Source organism: Pogona vitticeps, chromosome 3 (assembly GCF_051106095.1).
Source record: "Pogona vitticeps strain Pit_001003342236 chromosome 3, PviZW2.1, whole genome shotgun sequence".
Lineage (NCBI taxonomy): Eukaryota > Metazoa > Chordata > Lepidosauria > Squamata > Agamidae > Pogona > Pogona vitticeps.
In genome coordinates, this window is record NC_135785.1 from 56,347,772 (window position 1) to 56,368,928 (window position 21,157).

Genomic DNA, 21,157 nt, shown 5'->3' on the forward strand with positions numbered 1-21,157 from the left:
CTATATTTATTTATTTTATCTATTTATTCTATTTATATCCCGCCTATGTGGTCAATATGACCACTCTAGGTGGCTTTCCATTTACTTTCCTGTTACAATAGGTGCTCTGTATCCATGGGGGATTAGTTCTAAGCCCTCCCTGTGGGTGCTGAAAACTGCTTATAATAGTGAATGATATACACAGCATGATTTTAAAAAATCCAGGAAAAAGTATTTTCACATGGATTACCAGAACTGGCCATATTATAGAGAGCCAGAGACCATACTATGTATTTTTCAACCAGAATACATAGCATGGTCTCTGGCTCACTGTAATGGCCAGTTCTGGTAAATATATAGTGAAAATATGTATTTCTATTTTTTTTTTCTTTTAATATTTTCTGACTGCAGGTAAGTGAAACAACAGATACAGATTCCATGGATACAGGGGTCCTATTGTACCACCCAAAAGGGGACATGATCTGTGTGGAACTTGGATGCAACTAGTTAGATGCTATCTAGTTTATTCTTACTTATGGCAACTCTTTCAATTGTTTTTTAATTATAAAGTATGCAAAAGTAGTTCACTACTCTCTACTTCTGGTGGTGCACTGGGACTATAGCTTGCTCAGGGGTACAAAGAGTGGCTGTGATCCTGGGTGGAAAAGTGGGGAATCAAACTCCCAACCCCTGATTCTGAACTGAGGTGCTCTTGTTCACTGAGCTTTCCGGCCAGCTGTCTGCACTTAATTCCTTTTCCCAACAATGCTGCTATAACTACACTGAATGGCAATTGCCTTTTTTCAAGTGCTGACTCCTGCTGTGCCTTATGTTCTGTAGTGCATTCTGAGGATGCACAAAGTGTATGGAAGAAGTGTGAGTGATACTATGCACCAGCTTATCACATTGAGAATCCAACCCTTCTTACAGTATTCATATTTTTAAAAAACAACTAAAAGAAAGAGGAACGCAAAACATTAAAAAATACAGCTGTTAATGATAATAAACTACCTTTCATTGGGTCTAATAACAGCATCAAAAGATTTTTTAGAAATCACTTTCTAAGCATTGATTCTGCATTACATAAAACTTTAATTCAAAGTTGTTGTTTTTTGAAGAATTGCTCCTGTCTCTTAACAGCATCCTTTTCTTCTGTATTGTTAGCTTCATTAAGTTGGTGCCTAAGGTAAAGCCATAGGTATTGCAGATTGAATATTGTTTAAGATTTTTTTGCTAGGAGTTGTATAGGACATTCTGAGAACTGTCAAGAAACAACTTACTCTTGCAACAAAGCTTGAAATAGGATGATTTAGTAGCAAGTTTTATACAGTATAAGGTCCAGAAAGAAATCAGCTAGTCAATAATCAGATCATGATTACAAAGATCAAGCTTTATTTTTCCTCCATAGGACATAGAAGAGACCATGTAAACAACTGGAACTTTTATTTATTTTACAATTTGCAAGCATTTGAAGATAAGAGTATCTTTTACCCCACCTTCTCCAGATGAAAACCATGGTCAGTAAAACATACAGCTATGTCTCTGTCTCAAAAATCCTTTGTGGTTTTTAAAGACAGTAAGATCTTTTTTTAGCTAAACAGGTCACTATATCTTTGATCTAAAAACATAAACAAACACACACTGAAAACCCAAGAAAAGAAATATATAAATTAAAGTTCATATTAGCACCACCTTTGGTCCGAAGAATGAGTAAACTGGGAGATAACTGTGAGGTACTGTTAGTTATCAAGTCCTCTCTGCCTGAGACACTGAACATTGAATCGTGGCTTCACATTGCAAAACCTGGGAATAAAATAGAGGTGGCAGTCTAGACACTCTTAGCAGTCACATGGAAACAAAACAAAACACCTTTGCACTAAATAGTATGGATTCTGGTTTGCTGTGAGGACGGCAACATTGCTTGGGTGACTCCTCAATGTAAACATTGGATCATGCAAAGAAACGTCCCCCAGGGTGGCAAAGGATTCTGGCCACAACTCATGTGCAGCTTTCTGTACAGCTGCACATGACCTGAAAATTGCATCCCAACATCCTCTGGGGTATAAAAAGAATTTTACTAGAGTTCATCTCAATTTGCACATTACTTATCTGTTGTTTTTTAAAGCTGTATAACTGAAAGTGATTGCTTGGCTTCTTATGCAATTGGGCCCCCACAATTGGGCTCAGTTGCCTACCTGTGCAGAACCCTGCGGGCACATTCACCGGGAGGGAAATAACAAAGATTCACCAAATAGGATTGTGGGGACAAAAACATGTACAAAAGTATAGTTGGCATGCTTCAGGACGACAGCCATAGACAAAAAAGTTCAGCCATAAATCACAATTAATGCCACATGGTTGCCTGAGGAGAAAAAACAAGCATGTCACTGTGTAATTTAAGAAGTTTGCATGTTTAGGTAATAACCCAGGTAGCTATTACACAATTGTTCCAACTATTACACTGTGCTCCACAGAACTGTGAATCTATATTAAAAATCAGTGTAATACTCATGTCAGAGTCAGGATTGATGAACTTCAATACTGACAGCAAATGACAACAGAGATGGCCGAATATCTCTGCAGCTCCCACTGGCAACATGAATAAAGATTTGGGAACCAGCTAGTAAACATACTGGCTGGAAATGTAAAAGCAGATATAAATGCATAGCTGACATATCACAACAGGGCTCTTATGATCTAAGCAGTAATTAATTAACCCACACAAGCATCCTTAAGTGTAAGAGATATTTAAATGTATTGGTGATCTTTTCAAAATAGTATTCTTTGAATTTCTTTAATGAATATGAAAAACAAGGACAACCCTTTCTAATTCCATTCTTATAACCACAGCCATAAGGATAGAATTATTGGCTGAAATTCTGCTGTAGTAAATTGCACTATAGTAGATCCACAGAATCAGTGATTTGGTGAATCAGCTCTATCAGTTCCATTGAGTAAAATGGGCCTATTCTAGTTTCAACATACTTTAGCATAAGAACTCATTGTTAGCACAAGAAATTTTCATGTTTGAAAATGAAATCTCAAAGAGGGAAATCGAAGTATCACACAAATTCCTATTCAATACTGTAAGTTAAAATGAAAGGCCATCAAATAGATTTTTTGACAAAAAATATATTATTTACCATCTGTAATCTGCACTGTTAAATTGAATGCCAAAATGTTTGCATAATTAGTTTGAGAGGGAAACAATCAAATTAAAAGGGGCATTATACAGTACTGTCAGTGCTGGATAAACTAATGTAATATATTTAAGGTTGACCATATTCGCCAAGTCACTATTACAGACGTGATGAGGAAATAGTTGCAAGGTAGTTTCATTACAGCTGCTTTCTTTTCTGAAATGTGCATTGCCTTAAGCAAACATCATAACTGCTAAAAAAATAGCATTTCTCAGTATGGTCAGCAGTCTAGTGGTAACCAGTTTACTATGCAAATACATTTATATTCATCCCATGAGCTCCCTGCCATCTTTGAAAGGGAACACGAGTAAGCAGCAATTGCTTCATTTATTTATTTATTATTTATTCTATTTCTATTACAGAGGCACTAAAGTCTACCCCAAACTTTTAATTAGAATGACAGTAGTCACATAAGGGTTTGACTAAAAAAAAAAACACAAAACCACCACACACATTTATTATTATTGTGGACGGCATCTAACATTATTAACTTTCCAGACGGCCAAACAATCTGGCTTTTTCTTAAGATTGTCTTACCAACCATTTCCCACATTCTCTTGAAAGCAACAGATATCTTTGGTCTCTTTTTCTCTTTCCCTCTCCAAACGCACACCACATTTGATTCCCTCCTGGATCCTTCCTTAAAACAAAAGCCTTCCAAAGAAAGACTCCACCTTCAACATAACACTGTGCCAGTAACCAATTCAGCTGCTAGAAGAAAAACACCTTCCTAAGGAAACAAGTCGATAACCAAACACTCCACTGCCCGTTTCTATCACACAGCTCAAGGACCAGTCACACATCCTTTACCATTCCTTACCCACATACTCTCCCAGACTTCAAACAGTTTCATTCTCCTCCTGCTAGACAACAACAATTAGAGCCACTGGAAGTACAGATGCCATGTTAGTCATTATTTGTTTTAAATTTAAGCCTTCCCCTTTCCCAATATTTTCTTCCCTCCTTTTTAGCTTCATATGGAGATCATTCTTTCCCTGGCCTTGATCTCAAAAAAATTCCTTAAAAACTCTCCAGTGGGATACGAACATTTTACATAGTAAAAGGCTGCTGTTATATCTGGTGCCACACCAAAGGCCATTCAGGTTTGGCTTAATGCAGCAGGTGAAGTTTTGCCAAAACTGCTCAGAAGGCAAGTTTTAAGATGCTGAAAATATCTGAGAGCTGGTTCCATCCCTCTCTTCTCACTAACAATTCACTTCATTGAAACAAAGGTGAGCCACAGTCTAAACCACAACTGATGGTGATGAAAACCACTTCCAAGTCTTTCATGAACTTCCATACCATGTCTGTCTCAGATGCAAAGATTGCTTGATAAATATAGAATGTACTGTATTACCTCTTAAAATTAGGAACTTCATGATACAGATTCCACAGATATTGCAACATATGGATGCAAACTTTCAGCAAGAATGGGAAACACAGTTTATAACAAAGAATCATGATACTGTATACTGTAACATAAAAAATACAACCAGAATCTTATTGGTTAGGTAGATCTGTGTAAGGCAGTGGGCAATGGCATAAACTACAGTGCAAATTGCTGCTAGTTAATGAGTCACCACTTGTATTCCTAGTCACATGCAAAGTTATATAACAGGCATATAATAAGGAATACAAGTGGTGACCAGTCAACTAGTAGCAATTCAGTGGGGAACTTTATGCCACTGCATTTATGTGGTGTTGGTAACCAACAGGATTCTGGCTGGCAAGTAACCAAGGTGTAAAATTTAGCATTAGATCAATATATTTATTTTTATGGAAAATTCAATAAATTCCTCCCCAGTCATGATCCAGTTATGTTTTGATTGTTACCAAAATAAGCCATCTCCCTCCTCCCTATAAATTTGATTTCATACCAACAGGAGTCTCAACACAGGACAATAGTGGCTGTTTCGTTGCACACGTGAAAAATACGTGAAACTGACAGTGTGAAGCTTTCTGTCGATTTTGGTTTTAAAGAAGAACATTGCACTCATGCCATCAACTAAAATAGTGTTGCATGGGACCAGCCCACCCTGTAAACCTAGACTGAAAGGGACATATTTAATTTGCCCCATGGCCTTGTCGGGCCTGAGTGATGTTATCACATTGAGGAGGTAAAAGACTTTGAAGGTAGAGCCATGATTCAAAATGAAAGCGACACTCAAGGCACACCTACAAAATCTGTCCCTACAACAAATATATGAACTCTACCCTTCCCTACCAACTTCTTATTCTCTCTCTCTCCTGCGAACACGTACACAAACACACACACACGCACACACACGCACACCCCCTCTGAAAAATGAGGGATCTTTTAATTACTCTTTCAGAAAACTCTCCAGTTTATCCATTGCAGAGTTATAGAGGCTAAGGAATAGCAAAGGGGCCTACACAGGAAGCTAAATGTTTGCTGACCTTCCAAGGACATTGGAAAAGGCCACATCTACAGTACTTGATTTAGAGATTACAAAAATAAAACAACTCTGAACTGATATGTTAGATGAATTGAGGCACCAACAGAAACCTTGGAGCAAGGGCATGTAGCCCTTTTGAGGCCTGATGAGTTTTCCATAAACTTGCCAGTGATTCCAATAAATCATCAATAACAACAATACCCACATCTTTAAACAAAGAAAAAAAATATTTACAAAGAAACCTGTGCTCTCCCAAACAGTACCTGTAAAATGCTTAGATTATGTACAATACCCAATTTAATTGTACACATCTATATCTGGATTTTCTAGGAGGTGGCTTAGAGCAGTGGTTCTTAACCTTTGTTACTTGGATGTTTTTGAACTGCAACTCCCAGAAACCCCAGCCAGCACAGTTGGTGGTGAAGGCTTCTGGGAGTTGCAGTCCAAAACTCCTGAGTAACCCAAGGTTAAGAACCAGTGGCTTAGAGTGTGCCAGATCGATTCTATTTAGCAGCTGAAATCCAGTTGATATTTGAAATGTAGTATTATAGTCAGCAGCATAGTCCTCCTGGCCAATTTGTGTACATAAACATGCAAAATATGCGTGAAACTCATTTTCATGAAACGAACAACTACAGTAATAAGGTCTGAGGTGATGAACTGGGATCTTCTAAAATCAAACCCAGCAAGAGTTTATGTCTCTCATGGAATCAATGGAGGTACAAAATCAGCAAGCCCACTGCTGCAAAGGACCTTTGGACAGTACAAGAAGGCATAGCTCGTGCCATAACCTTAATTTACAGAAGTGATTCCAGGGGACTTAGTTTATTCCCCTATGCATTCTCATGTTAAAATTGGAACAGTGGAGCTCACTGAATTTGGCATGGTTCATTAACAAAGCCAAGTCTCCCTTCCTTCTGGCAAGTAATTTTTTTTTAAAAAGTAAAATTTTAAGAGATCTGTTTAAGAACAAGGAGGATAATTACTGAAATGAAAGAGGTCTGCCAACTGAATACGTGATGAAATTCATAGGCATTTTGACTTTCCAGTTGTGCAGTAACTTTGTGAAATAGAAAAGGCGGCCAGTTTTTAGTTTAAGTTCTTTTTAGAAAAAAGACCATTTACAGCATAGTACACTATTCACAAGAGTGCAGCCCATGCCTTTCAAAAGTGTTTCTCTCCTTTTTAACGTCTTGAAACATGAGTGTTTCTATCTATCTATATATTATACAAAACAAAGAGGCTATACTTTTCATCGCCACCTTCTTAAGTTAAAAAACAGTTTGGGGAAGTTTTCAAACAGTAAAGAAAGATGCCCCCAAAGCCTAGATGAAAGCCCTGAATCTCAGGAGAATTTGGAAAAATTACTTTTTCTATTATACCTTTTAGAATTCCCCAGCCAAAAAAAAAAAAAAAAAACTTTCCAAAACACTGATCTTGGGCCATTAAAGTAATGAATATTATCCAGTTATTTCCAATGGCAAAAGATCAAGCTGAAACTTCACCAGACATCTCCCCTTTCAAAAGTCTCCTCATTCTGAAACACTGAGCATGAAGGTGCCACAAAGAAAAGAGATTACCTGAGAATTGTGCAATTAATCTTCATGTTTCAGGTATGTTTGAGAATGCTTTTTGCTAACACATCTATCCAATGCCAGCTATAGTACTTCACAGCACATTTCCTGTACACATCTCCTAATGACCTCCTAATGATCTGCTGGATCCTCTCACAGGTAAACATTTTATCTTATGTTGGTATGTGTGTAGCTGGACATGTAAAAGTTCCTTACTGAAGAAATGAAGCATATTAGAAAGAAAAAAGGGGGAGCTGAACAGCCACTGTAACATCCACAACATTATTCACACTTGTTTGAGCGTGATACACATGTGCAGTCACAACCAGACTCACACTATACAATCCACTTGTACCAGACATCTCACTTCTCACTCCTTTTTTTTTGTTCAATTATCCTTTCCTTAATTCTCATTTCTTTCTTAGGTACACATGATTAGAAAATGACAGATTTTTTTAAAATCACACTGCACGTTCCACTTTCAAGTCCTGGATGAGGGGCCTGTTTTTATTTTCTTTCTCTTTTTTCCCCAGTATTGCACTTATCCTCTGCTTGGATTTTCTCTTGAAACAGCAACATATTTTGGGAAAAGGCATCCATGAAGAAAAACAGAAAGAAAAACACAAGAGGGAAAAAAAATTGTAAATGAATAAAACTACACAATGTGACCTAAACTGAAATACTAGTTCTATCCTGTAAATGCTACTAATAATGAAAATAACAACTGCTTTACAGATTCCCTTCTATTTCTCATAAATGATGCAAAGCAGTAACACAGTTATAAACAGGGGAAAGCCATTAGTATAATTTTACAATAAAATATGCCATACTAATATTTGGAAGTAGTAAAAAGAACAACACAATTCTATAATGCCTTCGTCAAAATGTTCAGTGCTATTACTGAAGGAAACCTTTGGAGCCTGTTCATCAAGGACAAATGCAGCTCTTTGTGACAGCAATGTAAACTTGAAACCCACATGCGCTTCTTTACCTGTCTCGGAATCTGGTGCAGAATTTTCCACCCTATATACCTGTCACTTTTAGAAATGTGCATATGGAAGAAGACTCAAACAAAAACACTACCCAGACTATTTTGTGTTCATTCAAGTCTATGATCCAAAGAATACATGCTGGAAAAGGAAGTTCCATTGCACTCCATGGGACCTAATTCCTTGTAAATTTGTTAAGAAACCAATGGGCCAAATTTTTACCCAGAGATGGATTTTTGGCAAGTACCTTGGATGGCAGAAAGCCAGATTAGGACTTAAAGAGCAAAACAAAATAAAGAAGCTAGTTCCCTGAGCCCAAGTGACTCTGGCAACCTGGTTTTTCTCTCTCTCTTTCTTTTGCCACCCTGCAGCTCTTCTGGCCTGGGCTACCTGGGAAAATGATTCAGAAAGACAGGACACTTCCATAAGTAATTGGTCATATGGCCATAAGCCACTGCAGGCCCCTTTCTTGAACCAAGGTGGGGCCCCTATTCCACCTGAGAGAGCTATTTCAATATACTGTACTGTAGATAAATTAACAGGTATAGATGTTGAAGTCACAAAATAGAAGATGACGTTTGGTGAAACTTTATCAGCTTGTACCATTCCAGATTGCAGGTGGAGACTTAAGCGCTACAATGATCCACATCCCTCTGCCCAAAAAGATAAATCTTAGCACACAGAACACAAGATGTCATGGTGGAAAATTCTAACCGATGTGTTAATTTTTTATGTACAAAAAGTATGTGCAATTTGTGGTGGATTATTCTGGCATGAAAATCACCATTTGTAGTCTGAAGTGGTACAGACCCGGTAGTACCACCAGGTTTTCTACTTCATCTGGTTTTTGTAAGAGAACTAAGCTTCAGTTACAAAGAAATTACAAAGAGCAACAAAGCATATGCAGGTAAAGTTGAATAGAAATAAGCTTTAGACATGGTGTTCATTAGAACTTTGGGGAAAACCAACAACAAGAGTTTCTTTTCAGGCATTATATAAAACCGCAATAACGAACTCAGAAGTGTTCATTATTATTAAAGTTGCAGTATACAGCAGAATAAACTTTTCAAATTTTTGGACTTCATCTAAATTTTAAGCTGTATTTTGACTTTTCCTATCTCGATCATTTCTATTTAGCTATTTATTTGAAAGGACGAATACAACAAAGGCCATCTCAAATAATCACTCCTCCATCCACAAGAGGGCACTCTTTGACTGCACAAAATATTCTATTCAGTAGCTCAGCTCCTGAGAATTTTTTTCATCCATCAAAATCACTCTGAACATCCTACATGGTTTTTAAAATATGCTTAAATCACATCTTTAAGCAAATTGGTTTTGAAATAGGAGACCAGATTTTGAAAGGGGAACAAACTCCAGACCTTTTGTAGTGGAACATGAATATGCAGGCTAAAGACTAGTTATTTAAATACATAGATGCAAACTGACTTCTGTAAGTTGAATTATAGAAGTGCTTGTGGGCATCTGCCTGGCCCCTGGGCAAAGCTCTTCTTAAAAACAATCCATTTCTTCAAAACAAAACTTTTTAATGTGACCTAAGAGCTACAGGAGATAATATGATCTAGTACGCATGGGGAAACAGTGGAACTGACTAAATTAAAAAGGTGCTTGCTAGTGCCCTTTAAATTGCCCCTTTTTTCTGGACTTGAATGCTGCTTTCAGAAGCTATGAAAAGAGCTTTAAGCTCATCCTACATGATGGTTACTGAAAATGTGTTTCTATAAGAACAAGGAGCAAGATCAAGCATGTCAGGTGGATACAGAGCTAAGTGAGCACAGCTCAGAGGTTAACCAGAAGTTCACCTAGTCACCATATTTATTTTTTTAATAATGTACATTACAAAACTGCCTACTGTGGGGCCTACTTGTGGCACATTTTTATAATCTAAATTTAAATTAACTGTTGATGGGTGACTGGTCTCATAATAAACAGATACCTGTAAAAAGCCAGTCTTTACAGACAACATAGCTACATTGTACCATATGAATATTAAATATGGAATTACAAAACAATCATAAAATAGTTTTGACAGTATGAAGGAAAGATGGTTCCTTCACTGAAGGAATTGTGAAAAATGCAGTGAATAATATATTTTCTCAGAGGGAGCTCAGAGAAGCGTCTTTAAAATCATGAATGAAATTAGCAAATATTGATTTGTGTGCATTGTGAGTGCAGAATAATCAACTATAATCAATGATGTACTGAGAATTACTGGAATATGGGGTGGGGGAAGGAAATCTCATGATCTCTTACCCCTCATTTTAGATCTGTTCTCCACAAAAAAAATCTTCAAGACTTTAAATGTTTTTAAATATTACTAGCCAATTTTGCTTCTTTCCAATTAGAAATATTTTCTCCTTTTCCTCGGCAGAAGTTTGAGTCTTGCTAACTGAACCTACTGTATTTTGAGAGTCCAATGGCTCAAATGCAAAATTCTGGGAAGTGCACTTTTTGCTTTCCCAAGAGATGATGGCATCTTTAGAACAAAGCTGTATAGTACAATTTTAAATAATCATAAATTATTTTAATAAATAGGTGAACTTTTTTTTAAAAAAATGACAATTTATACTGCATCTTTAAATAATGCACTTGGATTTTTTCTGCATTTTGGTTTTAAAATGGCTAAAGTGCATTAATTCAAAAATAATGAACCACTTCCTCATCATTATTGTTAAAAAATAAACCATAAACATTAATACAAGTCACTAAATAACTACTATTAGTACTGCAATCTAGCAGATTACTTTATGGTTTTGCTCTATTTAATACTGTCCAGCAGAAGAACATAATACATCTATAATAATCTCACAGCAGCTCCTGCAAACCTGTAAGTGGCTGCTAAAATTCTAAGAGTAGAAATTTTAAAAATGAGGGAAACATTTGAGACACAAATCTCCTAGGCCTAAGGAAGAAGAGCTCAGGCTAAAATCTGCACCATTTTCCATTGCACTGCAGTGCAGATACTTCTCTTCTCCCCACTGACTTATTTTGGTGTTCAGAGGCCTCTTCTGTCCCTTCTCGTTTCCCCAAGCAACTCCTTTCTTCCATGGTAATTCACCCATGGCATCAAAGTGGACAGTGAGGTCTATCACAAACTTTAATTGTGTCTTAACAGATCATACTGAAAGTCACGTGAGCTGTGGAAATCAATCAGTTGACATTTCTCGTAATTCAATAGACGTAATTCACAATAAAAACAATGGTAAGAGGCAAACATCAAGTGAGACTTCTATAAATTTTCAGGAAGACAAAACATCTCACAATATTGCAAATTCTCAATGGTTTGGAAGAACATGTTAAATCTCGAGCTCATTAAAATCTTCCTGTTCTTTTTGTCTTCCAGCTGGCAGAAGACATGACATGCCCATAGAGAATGCGCAGTTCATTTATCCATTAGTCTCTGTTAACACTTGCAGTGAAACCCAACATTTTTCTCTTCAGACACAAAATGCTGGGCCTCAAAATGACATCACACTGCGCTGATCTTCAGTGTTCGTAAGGAAAGGCCTTTTGGTGGTTCTTTTACCATTACAACATTTATTTATAGGCTGGTGTTTGAGGCCACATAAAACATATGCTTTAACCCCCCCTCCCCCTCACAGTGCTTATTGACATTTTCACACTCTCCCACAAAAAGTATTTTTTAACTCTTGGAATCATAAATAATGAGGGGGAAGGGGAGCACACATCAGTGAGCATGCACATCCTGCTTAGCAATATTCTTGGCCCTTATTCAGTGCCTCCTCGAGGATATCAAAGGCTTCTCTCCCAACCCTTCAAGAGAATGCAATAGAATAGTGACTTTCTCCTGCTTGTAATTAAAAGAAAAAATGTCTAGAGCATAGATGTTCACAAATAAAAACCACCACCCTGTTGTTATACAAACAAAAAACGTTTGTGAAGATAGTAAAATCCATGGCTTTTTCTCTCCTGTTTGACTTTATAAACAGCAATGCATCTCTCCCAGTGGGGACATTTAAATTAAAATCTGGATGGGTCTTCCCTCTTTTATTTGTTTGTGGCATGGGAATATGTAAGCTTTACTTTGTTACCTTAAACCTAATTCTATTGGCCTGTGATCCCACATTTTGTGGGTGCTTTGATGTGCACTCTTATCTTCAGCACTTGCATTCTTCCCCTTATTTCACTGGGAGAAGTACTCTGGACATGGGCAGTGGGGCTGGCACACAGGTCACAGCCCTTCTCAGTGAAATGTATGACAGAGAACTGTGTGTGCACAACCCCCTTGTGCACACAGAGACTCATTGTGCATGAAGGATGAGGAGTGGGCAATTGCTGTAGTGTTGTAGCTTCAAAGTATGCATGACACTCCTTACAAGTATTGACCTTTCGTTCCCTTCTATACACTGGGGGTTGGGTTCCCAGAAACATGCAGAAGTGCTGTTTCCTTCACAAGAAAGAACACCAAACCCATTATCTAAAAATAAATACAATTCATTCAAGGTGCACTCAAGACTTGTTCACCCATTTATATTTTTCTGTGTGCGATGGATCCCGATTGTCAAGATCTATCCTGCAAAGAAAATTTGAATTATCTTAGCTGGTTGTCCCTGTGTGGGAATTACACACAAGGCCCACAATGATGGCTCTAAAGAAGCCACACCTGCTGAAGTGCAAGGAGCTTCAGTCTAGTTTACAAGCTGGAACTGTGCTCTGTGGCCAAGTGATCTGTATTTTATAAATGATGAGGAGAAATTAATGTAACTGTTGCCTCCTGTCCTCAGCTATACACAACTAAGGTGTTCAGCTGAAAATCTGCAACTTCACAATCTAAATACGGGACTTTGAATAGCATTTAGATTTAGTTTTATATGACAAACACAAAAAAATCAGTATTGGTTGTTGGAACACCCTAAATGTAAAATATTAATCTACATCCTCCTACCTAGTTACGCTGACATAGCACGTGGTGTAACTTTTGAAGGCAAATTGCCTTAAGATAAGAAATCACTACAGACATTATCAGTTGCATACTGAGTTACAGGACTCCGCATGCAACTGATAATGTCTGCAGTGATTTCTTATCTTAAGGCAATTCACTACCAAAAAGTTATGCCATTTGCATAACCACATAAGAGGATTTTGGCAAATAACTGTGAGACCAAAGTGTGCACAAGAAGTATGCACAACACATAGCTTTCAGTGTTCACCAAATACCTAGAACCACATCGAATTGGTTATACTCAAATTCGAATTAGAATAGGGTGTGTTTTTTTAAAATGATACTTCTTGAAACACTTGACACATACACACATTATTACAGGAGGATAGCATGATGGATCCCATGGGGGGAAATGAACAATATGCACTCAGACACCAATGCCAAGAATGCATAGTGAAAAAGCAGCTGAGGGTTGATGTTGGATTCCTCAGAGAAACCTCCCCCTTATTCTGCACACTTGAAAGAAGTCTTGGGATAAAAACCATCCACAGCTTGGAGATGCTTTTACACACTGTACATAGAAGAAATGAACAAGTTTTTTTTCCTTTTAACTTGTCCAGGTTTGGCACCAACTCCCTATAATTCTCAAGCAGACTATATTGTGAAAGGCACACATTTGGTTTCCTATTATTATGTCCAGGAGGATGGGCTAATGTACCCTGTTGGGCTCCAACTGTGAAAGGCGCCACCAAATAACAAAACCTCAAGGTTTTAGTTTCCGTTGCCTTTTCTTGACATTTGCTGAACGAGCCAATTCCTTCAAACACCCTCTTGAAGATAGCAGAATTGCTGATCATAGCTAAGCTCCATTTGACCGTCTCTTTTATACTGACCAAACAAAAGAAAACACATCTTGGTGTTGTCCATCCATCCGCCTATGTACATAGTAGGAAAGTATAAATTAATGTGTATAAAAATTGTTGGAGCTCTAATTCTTTTTCTCCAAATAATTTGAGGGCACCCAGCCTTTAAAAGGTTTCCCTCCATCCATGATCTGACAGTACCACCAACCATTGGGGTTTCTTTCCAGTACCTCCATGCAGACACCTTCTGGAAATCCAGCAGTTTCTTCATCCCCCTCATAATCTGCAATAGCAATATAGATATCCTTAAGGTTATTGTGAATGAACTGGGATTTTTCAATGGGCTTGGGCCGGACTGTGGAGACTGGGATTCCATTACGGTCAGTAGGTAGGTAGGCGGTTGTGTCAGAAACCTCAGAGCCCAGGCGATCAGCATGTTTTACTTTAGAATCGCTAATCTGGGACTGAGCAGCACTGAAAGAAGAATTGCGGCGTACTGCCCTCAGGTGATCTGTGGCTGTAAGAGACTCGTTCCTGCGGAGAGAACAAGGCAGATTATTATCCTTGGGCGGAGGTGAGACAAACACCGATTGTGGTCTCACTGCTAACTGTCTAATTCCGTTTCGTAGTTTGACAGGTCCCGAGGTTTTGGAGAAACCACCAGGAGGTTTGCTGGGAATAGGAGGCATCCTCTTGCTCTGGTTGATGGTGTTCAGTGCCTGGACCTTCTTCTCTATCTTCTCCAAACTATTGGATTTGTTTTCATTTTTTCTGTTCTTGGCCAGTGAGATGTTAGTTTCACAGGAAGTACTCTCTCGTTGCTGGTTATCTGAGGGCATCAGATAGTGAGAAGGAGCCCACCCTTCGATATCTCCATATTTCAAATACCACCACCCACTCGTTTGCTTTTCCAGCACTTCCACCATAATTCCTGCTGGGAAACTGATCTCAGAATCCTGAACCTTCTGGTAAGAGTCAGTAGTTATGTAGAGACACTTTGAGGAGTTGTTTTCATTCTCTGCTTTGGCTGACTGACTATTGTAGAATGCAGCATTGGAAGGAGATGTAATGAGATCTGCAGAACTTCTTCGGATGGACTCATCTAGGTTTCCAGAGGCAGTATAAGGCGGACTTTCAGACTCTTCACTTCTTGAACCTTTAAGTCCACCTCTCAGCTGCCCAATGGGCCTCAGCTGGTGGCGTAAAGTGCTGATGTCCATCTTTTCCTGACTTTGGGAATCTGCTTTGTTCAGGAAAGGTTTGGGTCGCACTACAGGTTTTGCTTTGCTAGACGCAGTCTCCCCAGTATCTTTCTTTATGCCTGATTTGGGCAGTGTACTTAAGCCAGCATCGGAAGCTGACCTTGGCTTTGTCTCCTCGTTCCGCGAGTAGTGAGGTTTTCCAAGATATGGCTGAACGCTTTTGTCACATTTGGGCTTCAGAAGGGTGGACTTCGGGGAAACAGAACAGGGAAGGTTTTTTTGGATTGATGACAGTGAGGGACTTTTTTGGGAATCTGATTCTCCACTGGATTCTTTATGTGACAGAGCATCTTCTATGTAAGGCCTAAAACCTTCATTTTCATAGATGGTTTCTTCTTCATGAGCCACATCCTCAGAAGACTCTCCAACTTTGAATTTTGCCCTTTGGAGGGATGATATAGGGGAAGGCTTTGTAATATGGAATGTGCTACCCTCTTCTCCCTGGCTCAGCTCAGATTCAGAATCAACACCAAAGGCAGGCACATCATACTCTGGTTCTTCATATTTTTGCTTGTCAGGAGAGTCCTGGGCATCTCCTGAAACTACTGTTCCTGATGCTGTTACTTCTTCAGAGTCTTTCGGTTTATTGGGAGGTGCAGGGGGAGGAACTTTGGGTCTGGTCAAAGTACTGGTTCGCCTGTTTAAATTGGGCTTCTTCCTTTTATCAATGTATGATGCTGGAGCCCAGCCTTCTTTTTCACCAATCTGCACATACCACCAGCCACCAGAATTCTTGTCAATGACCTAGAAAGAGTTTAACAGAGAACAAAGCAATGTTATAGTTATCATTGTTTTAAAAAAATCTGGGCTACTCTCTAGTTTCTGCACATTGTTTCGCAAGTATCCATCATTCTGTCATTGGTTTGTTTCCCTTTCCTGGCTTACCTCTGCTTTTTGTCCCCCATGAAAACTTATCCCATCAGAGATACAAGACTGGAACTCTGCAATAGTATAGTATTCAACTTCTACTGATGGTGGCTCAGGAGGTTTAGGTAACTGAAAGCCCTATGGTAAGAAACGGTGACATATAGGTTAGTAAAAATGATAGGGACAAAAAGACAAATTAAATTAAATTATTACAAACCAGTTAAAACTTAAACACCAAGCTGGCAAACAGAATTTCTGTTAGCACCCGTGTGACTAAGGAGCCATGGATGTTTCATACACAGAGAAGATAAGACAAGTTATTTCCGAGAAGGCTCATAAGAGCAATGCTTTGTCTAGCTTACAATTTCCAGCTTTTTATGTTCCAAGGTTTTGACACATGAAGAAGGATCCAAAAAAGGAAAAATATCATCCCAGATTATTATCACTTTTCTTCACACGGGGGTTGCCCCAGACCCATGCTAATTTTGCTTGTCTTTTTTTCTATAAGTTTTCTAGCTCCCATATATCCTTTTTGTAGTGTGTCACCAGAGCTGTACAGGGTACTCCTGTGCTTTGAAACACCATAGTTACATTAAATGAGTAACATGAACATGAACTAATGTTAATTTTAAATATCAATTTCTTATTGTTCGTGTTCAAGAAAACTTGAAAATTAATTTGTTACATTAATGATTAGTGGCTAAAATCCCACTGAGTAAATTACACCTGCCTATAATCACTGGTAGAGGGAAATTAAAGAGTTGCAGGTTTGATCTTGGAACTCCCTGACCTGGCCTGCTTGCAATCACTCTCTTTGGGGGGGGGGAGATGATAATTGGGATTGAAACTTTAACTACAGTAATATATAATTATATCAATCTGTCTCCTCTGGATGATGTTAAGAGCAGCAACAGGTTGCTGGTGATTAAAGGGTTAATTGGCTTACAATGACACCGACTAGAGGCGGGTTGGGGAGCCTCAAGGTTGAAGCACGAACTTTTGATTTACCAGCAATCTCTCACTGGCAATGACATCATCACTAGACATGGGGACAAATAGAAAAATGAATCAGGATATTCTTTAAATATCCCTGATTCCTCAGATATTTGTTGCTTCACATTCTTGGGATCCAGAGACGCCAATGAATACGAAGCAATGAATATAACCCTTTTATATTCGTCCCTTTGTTTCCTATCTGCTTATGCCCCCAGGATCAGCTGTTCTTCGGGGGCATAAGCAGAGAGGAGTTTTCCCTTCCAGTGGCTTGCTAAAGCCTGCTGGAAGGGAATCCCACCCCCGGGGCTGTGGGATGGCTTGGTTCCCCTTTCCTCCTCTTCCTATGCCCACGTGGCATAGGAAGAGGGAGAAGGGATTAAAGAAGGATCAAAGAGATCCCCCAACCCACTGCTACAGGATGACTTTGATCCATGCTTTCCCTCTTCTTGTATGCCCCGCAGGTCATAGCAAGAGGGAGAAAGGGATCACTTTGATCCCTGCTTTGAAAAGGGATCAAAGCCATCCTGCAGCTGTGCTGCCTTTAGCGTACCTCTGGGATTGCTTTGATCCCTGCTTTCCCTCCGCTTGCTATGCCCCATGGGAGGCATAGCAAAAAGGAGGGAAAGCAAATAACTAATCAACCAACCAACCAACCAACCAACCAACTAAAAACTAACTAACTAACTAAATAAATAACCCCACAAATGACAAATTAATTTGTTGTTCATTGGGTCACTGGGGGGCAATTCATGGTACAACCAAGACAAAGTGCCATTTTGGTGCTTCATCCCCATCTCTAATCATCACCCATACACAGGAGAATTTACTCAACAGGATTTGACATTAGTAACAAACATTAGTGAAATGTTGGTTTAATTAAAACAAATCAATTGAAATAATTTAAAATGACCAAGTATGGTCACCCCCCCCCAAATGGATTTCATATGTCCTCTGGACCTCATATTCCTGCTCTGAGCCCATTTAGTTTCTCTGATACCTTTAATTTTTAAACTCACATGCTTAGCATTACTTCTTCCAAATGCAAATATTAATATACCACAGGGTGTAGGATAACTAAATAATCTTCAGATTCCAAGGTGGTTTATATTACACTAAATCAATTGGAAACAGCAGGACACTAGAAATTCTCTATGTCTTTTGCTAGTATACAAAGCGAAATTGTAGCAACTACACCAAATAAGATAATAAATTAGTACAAGGGGGGGGGAGGGGTTTGCAAAAGGGAAAAGAGTATTAACAAGACTAAGAGCCTAGCTACACATTACATTCACCACATCGAAATAAGCCAGAAGTCTTATATAAAATGTTGATAGGATGGGCTTCAGAATACATAGCACAGAAAGGCATGGAAGTCTCCATGGGAACGTCAGAAAAAGATCAAGGAAAACCAGAGCCCTTAGCTACCTTTTTTGATCCTTCTCTACCCTGCCTTATTGTCCTTCGGGGATGAGAGTTGAAGAACAGCTGCAATTACTATGAAATCATTGCAGTCCATAGAATCTGCTTCTCGTTGTATTTCCAGTTTACCCCTCAACAGCTAAACTGGTACTGTAAAGTGCTCAGGATTACATTTTTTATTCCCTCTAAGAACTTGACAACTTTACTGGCATGTGCATTGATAACTGATTCTGAGCTCCTTAATTTTCATGGGTAATGGGACAGGCACTGCAAATCTTCCCACATCACAGAAGCTGGAATCTATGGTTGTTCCTGTGTGCTGTGGTCTGAGATGTGGCTCACACATTAAGGAAAAAGTCCATTCCTCAATCATACCGCATGCTTACATAGATGCGATCACCAGCATTCCCAGTTAAAGGACCTTGGGGAACTACTGCCAAAGTATACTACACCCAGCTAGTTGGAAAGAGTGGAAAGACAACTGTGTTGCAAGCATTTTCCCCCTGTTGCTGATGAAATAGCACAATTGCCCTAGCCATACCAAGCAGATTAATAAGATTAATAAGATATGGGCCTGTTAGATACAGATATACACAATGTCCTGAAGTAACAGGAATAGAAACCTTCTACAGCAAGATTTTTGGAAGCAAAATGCTGTGAATTTTTTTGGTAAAATACTGAATACCTGGTAATTTATATCAAAATCTGGAGGTAAACAGTCACAGGTAACTAGTTACTTGCAATCTATACCCTTTTCCTGTAACAGAGGCATAACTGTGATATTATTGATATAAGCTGCCTTGGGTCCTTTTGGGGAGAAAGGGAGCACAGAAACAAACTAACTGAATTATTATAACTGTAACTGTAAAACAAAAAATTTCCCTCCTTTTGTGCTGCAACTGCAAGTTTAGAGTTGCTTTCATAGTTAGGAAGACATAGTTTCAAATAAGCAATTGAGGAGATTTATCTGATTAAGCAGTGGTTTGTGCTTTGCCATCTTATGTGCTGTTGAGATAAGAAGGTGGACAGGAAGATAGTGTTTTGCTGTTACATTCCAGTATTTTTAAGTAATTAACATTAAGTTATTTTTCAGAAAAGGTAAAAAGTAAAAAGTCAATTTTAAAATTCTAAATCTAAAACCAACTGAATGATATTTTTTACATTTTAACTATTAGTATAAACAATTAAATTAAAAAAATAAAATTCTGTTCTTTGTTGTATGTCAGGAGATATTCTTAGGATCTAAACGCATAGACATTTTGTGTTGTGTTTATACAAATGTAGTGCAATGTTGAAATATTTGCTAATATCACAAGTATAAAAGAATCCAGCACTTACCAAACTAGATTCTCTTCTTGGGGGAGGCCTCGTTCTTAGATTTGGAGAGCCTAATGGTGAATGGAGGAATAGTCTCAATTTAAACAGAACATGCTACCCTGCAATCAAAAGTTCTTTTCAAAGCAATTAAGAAGAATTAACATTAATTAATTATTGGGGGGGGGACATGAAAATATTGATATAAGCCAGTCCTTGGCCAAAAGACTTCCAAAGCACATTGCAAGATGCAAGTCAGATAATTACTAAAATCAGAAAAGGTAGCATAAAAATAGAGCAGAACTAAAGCTCCCTGAAGCGGGCCTTCTAGAATTGGAGTCTCATAACAAAACAGATGCTGTCTCTCGATCTACAGGCAGGTTTCTGAGGACAATCGTAGTACTCTGGGAGTTCTATGTGGGAACAGGCAGCCCTTAAGATCCCCTAGTTTCAAGCTGCTCAAGGGTTTAGGTAAGTTAAAATATAAGGGTCACTACTTTGAATCTGACTAGTAGCATTGAAACAGTTACTAACTTCACTTGTATACTTTGTGGTAAGGGACGTTTGAGTAGTTTTCTAAGTGACATTCTAACACTTACAGAAAGGAATGTCCCCATAAAATGGATTAGAGGGATTTAATGGAGGCATTGTCACATGTTGAATAACAGTGACCAGGTCCTCGTCTGTCTAGAAGGAGTTGCATCTGTGGCACTGACTTCAGATGGTGAAAGGCATTTTGTGCCATGCAATCAACACAGGGCCCCAAAGATAGATCTAAAAGCACTCCCAACCCAAGATCATTTATGACAGTCTGCCCAGAAAGACAATATGGCTGAAAGCAGACACCTCAGCTGGTAAAGTCCGTACACACCCCTACCTTTCTCCTGCTATAGGCCACCCATTAAGATGGGCATTTTGGCATCAAATCCAGGCCCAATATGAGACTGAAATGGCTAAAAGTAACCACAACTTACCTAGTTCAAACAGCACAAATTATGTGCTTTTGGTAGAAAACATTGTTTCTTCCAAATGTCCTAGACTACAAATACTCTAATCCCTGATTTAAAACTCTGGGTAGGATTTATGGGACTGGTAGTCCAAGTTATCTGGAGAGCACCACGTTGTGTACCTCTGTTCTAAGGACTGCTAAAATGTCACAACAGTTATTAAGTGGATATCAGCTCTGTTTGTACAGCTGTTCTCAATACTACAGTCTTTTACATACAGTCAGTCTTTGTGTGTACCTAGGGTCTTGACCCCAGTCTCAGATGCATTTAATTGAAGGCCAGAAACTATGAGCCCATAAATTTACATATATGAAAAGTGTTCCTTGCATAATTATGTTGTAAACTG

General features: G+C 38.6%; 1 protein-coding gene across 25 annotated transcripts in view; it reads right to left on the reverse strand.

Annotated features, from left to right (window-relative positions):
• Nucleotides 1-1,343: 1,343 nt before the first annotated feature.
• SH3PXD2A (SH3 and PX domains 2A) overlaps nucleotides 1,344-21,157 on the reverse strand; it is a 338,938-nt gene continuing 319,124 nt past the window's right edge. For 17 of the 25 annotated variants that reach the window (XM_020788969.3, XM_020788973.3, XM_072995588.2 and 14 more), the window contains 3 exons: nucleotides 19,829-19,878; nucleotides 16,094-16,213; nucleotides 1,344-15,952 (listed from right to left, as the gene is read on the reverse strand). In XM_020788969.3, the coding sequence (XP_020644628.3) occupies nucleotides 14,072-15,952; nucleotides 16,094-16,213; nucleotides 19,829-19,878 (2,051 nt within the window). In that variant the 3' untranslated portion in view covers nucleotides 1,344-14,071. The remainder of the gene's footprint in view (nucleotides 15,953-16,093; nucleotides 16,214-19,828; nucleotides 19,879-21,157) is intronic. The other 8 variants (XM_078389476.1, XM_078389473.1, XM_078389484.1 and 5 more) reach the window with 1 other exon arrangement.